This window comes from Necator americanus, chromosome IV (genome assembly GCF_031761385.1).
Source record: "Necator americanus strain Aroian chromosome IV, whole genome shotgun sequence".
In the NCBI taxonomy this organism is placed as follows: domain Eukaryota; kingdom Metazoa; phylum Nematoda; class Chromadorea; order Rhabditida; family Ancylostomatidae; genus Necator; species Necator americanus.
Window position 1 is genome coordinate 36652252 of NC_087374.1, and position 14361 is coordinate 36666612.

At 36.7% G+C, this 14361-nt stretch overlaps 1 protein-coding gene across 3 annotated transcripts in view; it reads right to left on the bottom strand.

Moving 5' to 3' along the window:
- Positions 1 to 9702, bottom strand: part of RB195_003826 (uncharacterized protein) — a gene marked incomplete at both ends in the record, with an annotated part of 42071 nt that extends 32369 nt beyond the window's left edge. For 2 of the 3 annotated variants that reach the window (XM_064201652.1, XM_064201653.1), the window contains 6 exons: positions 269 to 515; positions 1054 to 1112; positions 1903 to 1975; positions 2682 to 2861; positions 3802 to 3887; positions 4302 to 4385. In XM_064201652.1, coding sequence (XP_064057531.1) covers positions 269 to 515; positions 1054 to 1112; positions 1903 to 1975; positions 2682 to 2861; positions 3802 to 3887; positions 4302 to 4385 — 729 coding nt within the window. Of the gene's footprint in view, positions 1 to 268; positions 516 to 1053; positions 1113 to 1902; positions 1976 to 2681; positions 2862 to 3801; positions 3888 to 4301; positions 4387 to 9595 lie in introns of those variants that run through there. The other variant, XM_064201651.1, reaches the window with a different exon arrangement.
- Positions 9703 to 14361: the final 4659 nt, after the last annotated feature.

Genomic DNA, 14361 nt, shown 5'->3' on the forward strand with positions numbered 1-14361 from the left:
TATTAGGCCCCTAGTGTCTCTGGAATCCGCTACCACAATGCTCCAGAAGTGTTCATCTTTTTATCAACGACGCTCCTCCCCTAACGCCTTCAAAATGTTCACACAATTCTAGCATGTAACCCAGAAATATCCAGGATGCACACGACCCCTAAGAATTCGCGAAGGTACCAGCAATGTCCGCTATGTGGAGCTTTAGCAGTGCCAGGAAGGACAGTTTTGGTCTAGGAAAATACAAAAAAAAGAAGCATAAGAAAGTAGTGTTTCCTACCTCGCTGTTCCTCTTCTTAAGAAGTTTAATCAGTGAAATATTCAGCAAGGCAACAGCAAACACCGGCAGTAGAACAGCAAATACCGCATTCAAGAACACGGACGCCTCGATCCATTGTCTGGTGAATGCGGACGTCGGATTTTCACGTCGTCCCCATTTCTCCAGAGCATTCGAGTAACATAAACCTATCAGTTGTTCGCCTGCGCAAACAAGCCATGTCAGACAGGTGTGCGAAACATGGTGGTAGCTGAAAATGTCGGTTGAATTAGAAATTTGAGGTCGAAGATCGTAACTACAATGTAAATCCTAATTCAGGTCAGATCTGATAGACTAGTATGGATTGATAGAGCTTCCTCTATTTGCATTTTGTCATTGGAAGTGCAAAACTCTGACTCTAGGATAGTTCATCGCGCACCGAAATCTGCAGCAATTACTTTTCTTTGTGATTTCTACCTAAAGAGTCAGTATAACGGTAGGAAACGAGACGTCAAAATTACGTTTAAAAATCAAAAGAAAAGAAGAGAAAAGAAACTATCAAGAAAAAGTAAGTAAACTTTAATCAGAGTCATTTTTCTCCTTGAAATAGAAAGCATTCAGTAAGCGCAAAAATTGGAGCGATGCAAGTGCTCCTAGGATTTGCACCATCTGTGCATGACTGATTGAAGCGAAAAAAGCTTTGTAGTCATTGGAAGTCAAAGTATGAATTCTCAACGATAGAAATCGATGGAATCACTTCCAATAATTTTTCTTAACTGATTGAGATCTGGAAATAAGAAAAGGCTTACCTGGTCAGCAGAAGTGTGCCGATAAGTATGCCCAGTGAAGCGAGAGTGATCTGAGGGGACTGAAAAACTATATCTGCACCATTGTTCGCAAAAATTGAACCAAAAGGTAATTATCACCATTTTTTAAAGGCAAATTTTATTCGGTGTCAAAGAAGTTCAACTAAATAGGCGTAGACCTAACAGTGTGTCATCCCAGTTATCATGCCTTGTGGACAATCTTAGTTACCCAAGTGGCGGCTTATTGCCTAAGGCATCACGCTTATAAATGAGGAGACCCAAAGGAATGGGTGATTGGAGAAGCTCAGCTCATTCAGGATCCACCAGTGCACTGATACCAACCCCTAGTGAGCTAGAGTGTAACGTCGACGTTTACCTTACTCGACGTTGCAAAAATTTAGAAGATAAACTTCGCGCTGTCCATAAATTGCCCTAGGGATGTGCCTACGCGTCTGTTTCAATTCAGAATCCTTGGGATCCACGAACGCGTCTCTATCCTATACAGTGACTTCCGGGGGCTAGCCGATGTATCAAGTCAGTCAGTCAGTTTTTATCCACCCAGATAAGTTTGATACGAATTTACCAAACCCGAATTAAAGAAAAGCTCTACGGCGGTTTCGAACCAACGAATGATCGTACAGACACAGCTGATCCTCTTACCGACCGCACTATACTAGCCCGGCATGTGGTTCGTTTAAATTAAATGATTTGCATGAAGGTAGAAAATGTCGACAATAAATTTTTAATGTACCAGGTTCACGTACAATTTTATCAGGATGTGGCTCTTCATCTGTGAGAAAGATTCTCAAACCCTACTGTTAAAAAGTACAAAAAAGTGAATAAGAAACATACACTGTAATTTTCCAAGGAACGGAAGGGGAATTTTATGATCAACAGACGTTCGACTGAAACGGCGAGCACGAACCTAAACTAGAAAATTTATTTAAAGACAGATGTTTGAGAGTTTTATGCATTCAAACACTATATTTGGGTATCCCAGAAGTTCCTCTGGAATTTTACGATCTTTCGTTTATTCTATTGTTTTTAATGCAAAAACACTAGTCTACCCCTACCTAACTTTCAATTTTAATTTTTCTGGATGCAAGGCAAATGAATCCTTGAGAATCTGCGGAGCTTTTGAGATCCTTAAGCAGAAAGACTTTTTTGGAGAGCTAAAATGAAATCTCAATGAAATTGAATGTTTTTTTTTGCAAAGAAGATCTCGCTTAAAATGCTTTGAAATCTATCTAAAACACTATGAATGAAGCTAAATCCTGAAAAGGCGGGAATTTCGAATCAGTGGTACAAGCAAAAAAAATTCCGACATCAATGAAAATTCGCATCTTCCCACGCGTGAATGAATAATTAAGTGATGGAGATGCGTGTACGTATTCACATCATCGACCATAGAGAGAAAATACGCGCTAATACATATATAATATGTATACATAAATAATATATAGTACGTGTGTACCCTCTGCTCTTAAATCGTCGATCAAAAAATATTCAAAGTGTAAGAAAAAAAAATACTTGAGGCCCTAATAATGGAGAGGAAATTTCCAATTCCCATCCATTAAACCTCTACTGTTAAAAGCTATGATATAGTAGGCTAAAAATAATCAAACACTTGCCAGATCGCTGCAGCTGAGAACCAATTACTCAACGCTCCAAAATGTACTTTTGTATGGAAGTGTACGTAACGGAATTGTGTGTTGTTAGCAAAAATATCCAATGATGCCAAATAATGGGGAAGCATCATTACAAACACCAGAATATCACAGAGGGCCAGGAAGGCCAGCAGATGATTCGCTCTGAAAGAGAAATTTTCAACTTATATGGGAGTTCACTATTCCGGAAATCTGTATTTGAAAATTATTAAAAATTTATTGCTCTGTAAATCTTTCCTGGAAGAGATGCTATGTAAGAATTATCTTTTGAAGCCTAGAGTGACAAGACAATAATTAATTCTTACATTTATTAAGATGATCAATAAAATAAATAAAATAAGAAAATGCATAAAATGCTCTAACAGATAAGGGGCTACAGAGAGAGAGAGGGAGAGAGAGAGAGAGAGAAAGAGCTGTGCCAAGAAGTTTTTAGTTTTTGATGTCGGAAATATCTCCCTCCTGGATCATCTTCGAGATGTCACACTCACAGAGAATTTCTCCAGACCTTAGGTTTATTAGGGTTTTTTCTTTCAAATTTAGCCTAGCAACATGTTGTACAATATGCACGTATATCCAAGCTGTTACCATTGTACCTCTGTCTTGAATCCACAGTGAATTCACCTAAAATTGCAGTAGTTTTTCTCAATCCCCTCATAGATATCGCATTAGTTTGGAGGAGTGAAATGTTTCGAATTCCATCCGTCAAGACATGGATAACATCACAGTTTATGGGACCCATATTAATCACTTATCAGCTCTTTTTTTCTCTGAAGGATGTCCTGGGATTTATTTTTAAAGCTAAAAAAGCAAGAAAAGAAGAAGCTTGTTTGAATTATAAATGACAATCCATTGCAATGCAGCGGTTTTCTTTTTTTAAAAAAAGAATCCTCACGGTTTCAAATAGGCAAGGAGCAAACGAGTGATCCAGCACTCCGTTTAGAGTGTCAACCAATGAAAGAAAGAGAAAAGAAAAAATGTACGAATGTCTGAGCGGAGAGATAAGAAAATTTCTCAAAAGAAGGAAACATTTCTCATTTTATCGACCTTTTTTTTCTAGGAGATTTTTTTGAGGTAAGCGACTCACCTATTCTTTGTATGAGAACTAAGCAACACAGACATTGTCAACGAATTTCCAATAACAGCTACCAAAAATTGAATGGGAAAGACGAACTGAAATTAGATAAATTTTAAGATAAAAAACCATTAAATTCGATTTGACAAATTTCAGAAGTACATTACAGAAGGATCGGCTCGGAGAAGCGGAACGTTACAGTGCCCAAAATTCAGTGAGTGGACGGAGGGGAATTGATATGCTTCCTTGTTTTTTTTTAGTTTTTTTTTGGAGAGAAAAGTGGGCATATTTTTGCGATAGAGTTTCTTATAAGAATTCAAAATTTCGAATGTTTGAGCAATTATTCTATCTCAGTTTCCATCATTTGGTGGATATTTTCTTCCAAGGATACCGTAACCAAATATATCGTATTCGTTCTCATTCTGACTCCTTCAAGCTTATCTTGCAGTGAAAAGCATGAAAACTTGACGGCGCACCCAAAATAAAAGAAACCTGGAAGGTACTAGACTCACCTGATTAATTCGTTTATCCATTTCTGTCATGAGAAGCATTTTTTCTTCTGGATAACAACGTAGACTCAAAGGTGTCACATTCATCCTAAATTGCAATAATTTCTAGAAAGTAAAAAAGTAGCAGAAACTGCAGAACAACTACTTTTTACATTCAATTTATTACGCTTGAAACATGGAACACGACAACAATTGACATAAATAGCTTTGACTTTCACAATTGACAGAGGATTGAGGAATTTTTGAGTGAAGCAATGAAACCCGATAAGCATAACGGTAGGGAACATTTGCAGACGAATAAAAGTTCGTGATTTTCCAAATTTGTAGCTAATTTTGAAATAAGAATAAGTAAGTAAGAATAAGTGGTGACGACACTTCCGCATTGAATGGATAAAAAAACAAAAAAAAAACAAAAACAAAGAGGCAGCAAAATACAAAAAAAGAGGATCAAATGCAGCAACCACGGAGCTATTTGACTACTCCCGATATCCCATTGGTCTGGCCAATGAGCATTATAGTATATGGAGATATATAATTTACGGGATAAAATGAGTTTGTCTGGATGTTTTCGTCACTAGGGAAGAATTGTGAATAACCATGAGTGGAAAAATGTGTTGATGCAACTGCATCATTCAAAACAGTCCAGAACTTTCACTTATGGATTTAAATATAGGAAAACTCGGAAATTCAGAACAGAATATCCCGTGAATAAAAATGAGAAGGTTTATATTATAAAAGGTAAATTTGCAGATCTGTTGACAAGTGACGGGAGTTAAGAGCTGATTGGTGAGCTTGTCTGTGAACCTATTGAGACTGGGTCCCATACAAAATTCCTCGTCGACGTGATGGCGTGTCAAACATCGGAAAGAAGGACCACTGCTATGTGTGACGTTTGATCGGATAGTGAGGGGATATGGGTTCTGAGGAGAAATGAGTAGAAATCGGAGATCACCACCTACCAAGCGATGTCGTGGTTGCTCCACTTGGTTAGGTGATCTTTGCCTTAAGATCGTCGAAGACTTTACGGGAGTAGGGTGAGTTCGTTCCCAGTGTATTTATTTACATCTACTCTTACGGAACGCCAGACAAGGAGGCGATGGGAAACGCGTTCATGGATCTCAGTTCTCACGAAGGGTTCGGTTCGACAACCTTCTACAACAAGAAGAGAGACTATTCCACTAAATAATAAAATAATAATGTAATAAATAATAAATAATAAATGATACAATGTATAATAATTTATGTTATCGAAAAGTTCGACTTCCAATGAACCTCGGCATAGCAAAATATCGTATTGATGTCTAATGAGTTGTACACGGGTTTGTTAAATAATTTTACTGGCTATCGTTCCGGGAAAATCGCCTTCTTCAGAGTATGGAATGGGAAATTCAATCCACAATCTACATTCATAGTTGAATCAGCGACATTTTACGTCATAAATAGGAATTCGCTAAATAAAAGCTATTTCATGTGATGATGGATTAACGCAAAATGCAAGAATTATTCCGAGGAAATAATTCGAGAGATCAAACTGGAAAAGCTGGTTAATTCTTTTTTAAATCGCGTAACTAAAATTAATTAAAACGGAAAAAGAGGAGATCAAAAATGTATGGGATCAAAGATTTACTTAAGAATTTATAGGTATAACTATGGTTGCGTTAGACGAGCACATAAGAAGTTAGGTGTAGGTGTTTTCTGGTATTTTTTCCAACGAAGAAAATGATTTTCACTACCTTTCCAGTAACAATTATCCTCGCCAAAAGCGGCTGAATGACTGACATTCATTCACTGTACTCCTTTTGGCATTCACAACACTTTTGGTTCAATGGACAACCACACAGCGAAGAAATTCAGAGTGGTATGGAGATCAATAGAGATTTATGCTCGGGGTCCCAATATCTCCTTTAGAAGCTACACCATGTTATTCTTTATTCTTTATTCATTATTATTTATTATTTTCATTTATTATCTACTATTTTATTCTTTATTATTCTTCTGGAAAATTTTGTATTTTAAGAAGGATTAGAAATGTCAAGATATGAATTGCAGTCTACGACAATTAGATTGGGTACAGGATCATATGCAGGTCGAATTCTAATTAATAGAATAATGATAAATAATAATAATAGTAATTGATAGAAATAGGTAGCTGCACTTAGCTGGACCATCGCTAATATTCGCGCGGTGGTCCAGCTAAGTGCAAGGGAACACGGAAACGTGGCTGCTTAGGTAAGGATAAGGATTTGGACTCTTTTGGATCTTGATTTCGGATGTGTTCTCTTACGGAATGATAACTTATTCTGAGTGGAGCACTCCTGAGGATAAACTTATTCTGAGTGGAGCATTCGAGGGGATTTGTCGCAAACGTTCTGAGTTTAGGAGCTCTGACAAATGAGACTACGGCGATGACACCGAAAATTTAGTAGTTAAGAGAGTGCTAACAATTTTGGCTCCTACTTCATACTTAAACTGACAGTTTGCAAAAATTCAAGGGAAATCGAAGTTTTACTCTTCTCTATCAAAGTGATCGAGCAAATGCAGGATATTAACAACCTTACGAATCGTCGCAAAGATGAATTAGTGAGGATACATGAACTTCATGAACTTTCCTATCCTTAAAGGCATCACCCCATGAAACTGAGGTGGTGCAGATTTCAGGTGGAGTGTTCTTATAAGGGATAGTAGATTATGGAGAGGAGGGCGATTCCGTCCATTTCTTCCTAATTGCCGTAAAAAACGGCCCCGAAGATGCGGCGCCGCACAAGGCTGGCGCGCTCCAGTCGAACTCTTTGTGGAAAATAGTGAGCCGGAACGCGCGAAGCCGTATCTTCCGGGCCGTTTTTTTACGGCAGTTAGGAGGAAATGGACGGAATCACCTCCCTCTCCGTAGTCTCGCATCCCGTATACGAATACTCCACCTGAAATCCGTACCACCTCAGATTCGTGGAGTGATGAATTTAACAGCATTTATACTTGTTCGTTGTAAGAAAGACGCTACTATACGAGAAAGTGATGCTTCAAAATATTTCAGACTTCTTTTTGAGTGTGTCTTTTCCTTTCACAACGATTTCACACAATTTTACACCTCACATGTGTGAAACCTCATTAGCTGCTATAAAAGAATTATTTAACGTATTTACTGAAAACCGAGTTGTCTTTTTTTACGTCACAAGCGAGTGAACCCCAGAGAACGTTTGCTGGTAAAAAAACTATATTTATCCCCATACATTCACTTGTTATTTTTGAATAGAACATAAAAACATGTTTTTTTTTTTCGAAGAACAAAGAGACCCTAGACTGTTGGGAATTTTGGTGCAAAAATTGAGATGGAGACAAATTTACACGAGGAAGAACGTTTTAAAGGCAATGCATAAAAATGTCAAAAAGAGAGGACTAATCCACCGCCAGCTACTTAAGCTTTTTTAATGGATGGAGTTGTTTATATAGTGCTTTACACAGAAAAAAAAAGAGATTTGTGCAAGGCTTTCAAAAGACCAAAGACCTAAGTTTTCTGAATTGTGAATTTCAAAGCGTAATCTAAAAAAAGCATCTGAACTTCTAGAAAAGAAATACAGACGAGAGAGAAATGACCTTATATTTTTCAAATGAAAATTATTTGAGTACCTTAAAAGGATCTATTAGCGATGTTTGTTCGATCGCCAAACGTCACAACAACATAATTCTCGCAAAAAAATTCTGAATATTAAGCTAGGGTTAGTTATAAAATGCATTTAGGTGACATTCTTTCAAGTGACTAAAGATTCTTCGTTGAGTTTTCCCACGCCTTTGAACTAAGAGTACAATGGATGGTTAAATCCACGAACCACAGAGCAGATACACCTGGAAGAATATCGAAGATGCTCTACAATATATAGCCACTCTAACAATCCTTATTCATTCCTTTAAGATGATGAAAAAGTAGGATACATTTCCAAGTATCCGCTAATTAAAGGTAATTCATTGGAGGTTGATGAACACGCTTCATGATGCTTTAGAAAATGTACAAAAAAGTCAACAAACCACCGTATTTAGACACGATGTGGTTCCGAAATCTACAATATTACATCCACATTCTTTCAAAAAAAGAAAAAAAAAAAAGAAGAAAGAGAGGCATATTCATTAGGACGTGGCTTTAATAGAGCTTTAGAAAGATATTTCTGCATGCAGAAGGGACTTTTTATATTCGTATTGACGGAGAAAATGACAAGCAAATTTTCATGAAGATCCTGAAAATAGATTTTTTTAAAGCACCAATTTTCGATTAGAAATTTGATTTTGTTCATGATGAAACAAAACATTTCCTGAGTAATCGTCAACGCTACGAAAAATTAACGAAAAATTAAAAATTAAGAACTTCATTTCGAGTTCAACTTAGGTTTTCGGAAGCCAGATGAAGGCTATTCACTGGAATTTTCTGTGGTAGGCTGCGAAATTTTTCATTTTAATTCCCGGCATGCCTAACGAAATACTTCTTATGTTGAACATTTCGTATTTTATGTGATTATTTCCCTTTAAAAAATCTTTGTTTTATTTATTCATAGCGTTTTAATACAAATATATATTCTATTGTGTGCTCCAAATTTTTTCTAAAAAAAGGATTTAGCTCCAGATGTCAAGGAAGCATCAAACTATACTTTGTTTCTGTTCCATTTTGTAGACGAATCCTTACAAAACATTCAACAAGTCCCACAAAAGAAGGATTGATATCAGAAGGTGCCAGGGGACCTAATGGAGGTATTCGACTTCTTTTCTCTTCGAGCGATTAGAAATTTGATATTGTTTTTTCTGGAATAATGTCTAGTGGCAAGAACCTGTCGATTTTTGCTGAATGTAGGGGTTAAAACCTACATCGAGTGACGTCCAAAAAATATCCTGAAAAAGATAACGTGATCAGCTGGTCCTGCTTGAGAGAGGCTTATTATTAGGACCAGAACCTATCACGGATACTCAAGGTTGTACATGAGCGATGTAAGACTATGTCCGTACTTTGAATTACTAAAGAGATGATTTCTGAGGAAGTCGACTCCTCTTATTGAAATGTTCATCGTATTTATACGGCAGTGAAGATAGGATTTTGTTCAAAAATTTTCAACTGTTTTATTCTCTCCAGAAAGGATCATGTAAGCTACAGAAAGAAGGATGGAATGATGGCAATAGAATACTTTTATGCGGTAATGGATGCTTCTCCTGAGTTGTTATAAAAGATAAAAGTCAGTCCATTTGGGGTGCGCCGACGCGTTCTTCTGGAATTCGCATCGTTGAGGTTCTGGAATGGGTGTTGGCCTAACTATACTGACTTGCAGGGACCAGCCGCGTCAGTAGTTTTATCCTCCCAGACAAGTCTAGTACCATCGACTCCGGAGGGATGAAGAGCTTGGTTGGCGCTGGTGCGGTTTCGAACCATCGATGGTGCGACTACAACGGAACTATAGAAGTGTTTATAACCTTCCCTACCATATGGAGGAGGTGGCAACTTCCATTAAAGTTTTACGCATTACTGTATGAATTCAGAAATTGGTTTGATATTTATATATTGACGGAATATTACTGTGATTCAGCTAACGGTGCGAGCATTAATCGAAATATAACGAAGACAACGTTTTACCTCAATTCTTTTGTACTAGAAAGCAGTTTTTTCACAAAAAGTTTTCGATTTTCTGTAGTACACTGCGCTAGATTTGCCCTTGAGTTGTTGTGAGTAAGTCGCAATTAATCTTACATTTTTTAAATAGAAAACCAATGCAATAGCTACAGTCTGCGCGAAATACAGCGGATCTACTTCCACTGCCAGATTATTCTGCGTATTCCCTAGGTGCTCACTTAAAATCATTTAAATTACAATTATGTTTTTATCTAGAGACCTTGTCTCGGCCCAATTTCTCAAGGACGACGTTCCTCCTCTTTAAAATAGAGCATAAGTGCAAGGGAAATTACTTTATACTGGTTAGTAATGAAAGAATGAAGAATTAACTGAAGGAAGTGCCTTTATTCGACTGCCCTTGAGCTCAGAAGAAATAATTTACTGAAAGAATTATAAAAATATAAAAATTCAAGTACAGAAAGCAAAGGATTGTACTGTAGAACGATGGCGAAACGATAGAAGTGTTCATAGCCTTGATTACTATTCGAAGGAGGTCGAAATTCCATTAAAGTTTGACGTATTACTGTATGTGCTCAGAAATTGGTTTGATATTTGTGTATCTAAAGAGTATTACTGTATTTCAGCTTACGGTGCTACAGTAATCGAAATATAGCAAAGAAAACGTTTTGCCTCAAATTATTTATATTATAGAACTTTTTTTTTACAGAAAAAGCTCCCGATTTCTTTCAGCAGACTGCACTATCAAATATTATTTTTAAAGGTTTGAAAAAATAAACAAAGAAAAATAAAAAATATAATATAAAGTAAGCCAAAATAATACAATATAATATAATATAATATATGCTAATATTTTATGAGGCTACAACAGTGTAGGATAATGTGACGTATGAGCAGAAAATTCTACGGAGCTTTTCCAGGGAACCTTCTTTCTCTGAACGAACTTCACGGATTCATCTAAGATGATACCTCAAAAAAGAACTCAAAAGAAGCTGATGGGTTCGAAATGAAATGTAGACACGTTCCTGTAGCGTCCGCAAACGTATACTTTAGAAAATTGCCTATTCAATGAAAAAAAATACTTATTTTTTCACACTTCTTACCCATTTTAGAAGAGAACTCGTAACAAATCCAGAAAAATATCTATCTAAAAAATCCTATCTAAAAAAAGGGATTGTCTTAATCAGTGTAATAAAAGGACAATAAAAATTGAGATGGATGCGTTTGATCGCCGCCGTGATGAAAAATAGGCACAAGTGAAAATTCGTGTACATCATCCTGAACTGATGCTTACAACTCCCTTTCACTATCCGCGATAATTACTTTAGGCAAATATTTTTAGCTTTCCTTGCTCCTCAGATCCTTCCCGTGTAATTCTTGATCTGAGTCCGAGTAGATGTTGACGCAGACGAGCGAGCGGAGAAGTGCAAACTCTCGGTCTCGGTTACGTGATTGATGCACGGAGGAGGTTGAGGCTGACATTTTTCCGGAGCAAGACAAAATTGTATTTCTCTGAACTTGGTATTTTCATCTCTTCGTGTATGCAGTTCTCCTACATGGATTAGTGGTTCGTATCTGATTTCGTTACTTTCGCTGTTTAAGAACAGAGAACAGCAAAAAAAATCAGGAAAAAAAAGCTAGTACAAGGTGAAGGATGCTGAAGATTTCTAGGAACCAGACGGGAAAACAGGTCCGTTTGTTAAGTGCCAAATTTTAATACCGTAAAAAAATCCTTGGGTTTTCTACTCTCATGATCAGTGAGCAATGAATGAGTTTCACTCAACAATTAAAAAATAATGGAACTTTAAATGATACGAAAACTAAACTGAAAACAATAATATAACCAACCGCGCGCGAATAATTATCCATAAAGCTCTCCGATCTCACATTTCAAACATCAAAAAAGATCTTTTGCTCTAGCTGGGATTTACTGGAACAGCGAATAATACTGCCTTGAAAAAAAAAAAAAACAATAGCATGAAAAACAACACATTTGAGTTCGTCTATGGTTTCACGAGCAGTCTACTGCACAAATGGACGAAAGAACATAAAATTTATCCGCGAAATTCATCCTTAAGGGTTACAAGAAATTTGGCGAGGGTAAAAAAAACAATAGCACGAAGAACAACAAATTTCAGTTCCTCCATGGTTTCACGAGCACTCTGCTGTACAAATGGACAAGCGAACTGAAACATTTAATCCGCAGAATTAGTCCTTGAAGGTTACAAGAAGTATTTCGGAGTGTCACTTACGACCAACACACTCAACACTTAAGTCCAGTAAGGTTGCAAGAACTTCTTTGCGCGGACTACTGCACCAGTGCCAGAAAAGTTGTCGCATCGCTCAGTGCCCGTCACTTCTCATTGTATGTTTTTTTACATCTCTTATAACACTTTAGCGCTTTGAAGTTTAAAAATTACCGAGAAAATCTGAAAAAAAAGCCAAAAAAGGCTTAGTTCGCTGATTCGAGAAGAGCAACGAGGTTTCCTTACTGAAATATAAAAATGACAATAAAGTGTAAGGATTTAGTGATGGTAAACGCTCCAATCAATTTTTAATTGATTTTCTTGAGCTGTACCCAAGATTGGTATTGATTTTCCTTTAATAAACTACAGTTAACGTCTCGGCGTTGTTCCCTTCGTCAGAGCGTGGAGGAAAATTTCTTAGCAAAGAGCCTAGAAAAAAATCTATCTGAGTGAGTTTTTTGCAGAATTGCAGCTCTTCAAATTACATTAGAAAGAGTCAGAAAAGGAAATAATGATCTAATGATCTAATGTTTATGTCAAGGAGTGAAAATAACAGTTCCACAACAACTACGAGCTTTAGAACACAAAGACTCATCTTTTTTAATCGGGAGAGGATACATTCCCTCACGCGTACATAACAGAATAACGCGTAACTTATACGTTGTACATCCACAGTTTTTTTCAGCTTGGCCTAAAATCTCGATTTTAAAAAGTTCGATTAGATCTTGAACAACTAATTACTTACTATTTCGCATTTATCGGGAAAAGAAATGGAGAAGAAAGCAAAAATTGCACGAAAAGTTTTTTTTTTGCGAAACCTATATATGGCTGATTAAATTTCGCTGCATCCCACACCAATGCAGAGCTATAAATATAAAAAATTGTCCATAGCTTCGGAAGCGTGCGCAACACGGATTCAACCGAGAATCTGTAGAATCCCAGAGGAGAAAAGGGTGGAGGAAAGGGGTCCTGCAGAAAAAAGAGGCTTGTTTTTGAACCTTCAATTTAAGAAGCACTGCTTCGGGAAGTAATCGTAAGTGAAATCATAAAAGCAAGACTAGACGCTGGAAATTAAAGAAAAACATTAATTGTTTCGCCTCTTCATAGACAACGTCAAGATTTTTAGTTGTGATATCTGGTCCATGCATGCTTCATATCTTTTAAAAAGGAAATAATAATATTAACTGCAGTTATAAACTTGTAAACATTGAAAATCAAGGGAGTGAAAACCGGTTTTGAACGGAAAACAAAATGTTTAATTCGATGTAGACTTGGTAAAAAAGCGCAAAATAGAAATCGGAACGGATTAACTCTATTGTGAAATTTACCGGAATATTTTTTTTTTCTGAGAATTCTGCTAGAGTCATTGTGTTACGAAAACTTTCTTCGTCTAAGAAGTGGCACATAAGCAATCAAAGAGCAGACGTTTAGAAGTCTACACACGAAATATAATAGCTCGCCGTAAATGTTCAAATATCAAGTCGTTATTGTGAGAAGAAAAAAAAAAGAGAGAAGGAGTAAAAGCATAGAATTTCACCTACTAACGTCGAAAAAACATAGTCGGGATGAATTCAAATCAGCTAAATGGTGTTGTGGCGAATTCGAAACAAACATACAAACAAAAATGCTCGGCAGTTTGGTTAAATTGAGCAATCAAAAAATTCTAGTCTATATCTTCTCCGCTTTCCTTTACAAAAAAATTTTCTTTACAAAAAAAAAGAGAAAAAAAACAGGAAATTTTTCTCAGGATTAGCATAGATTGGAAGTTCACAAATGTTCACAAGGCGTAGCTAACCAAGAAGCAGGGGGGAGGGAAATAAAAAATGAGTATGGGCAGAGAAAATAAATGAAAAAAGCTTATGGTCGATGACTTTGGGAACTTATATTTGTGGAATTATGATTTCCAGGAGACTAACCTAAAACTTAACTCCTGATTTTCATAAATCAGTCATCAATTTTTCGAATCCTCTTTGTTGACGTCATTGTTGTTGTTTACACAATCAGTAGCACTTTTTATAAGTTCAGCTTTATTTTAAAGGCCTTTAGAAAGGAGGAATGGGTCTTGAAATTAATAAAATTATAGTGAAATTTCTAGACGCGGCATTTCTGTGACCGGTTATGGAACTTCCTGGTAACTGCAGACTGGATGAAGAAAAAAAAACCCGACATAACACAAAGCGTTACATCCGTTAGTTGTAAATGTCATATTTTATCCTTG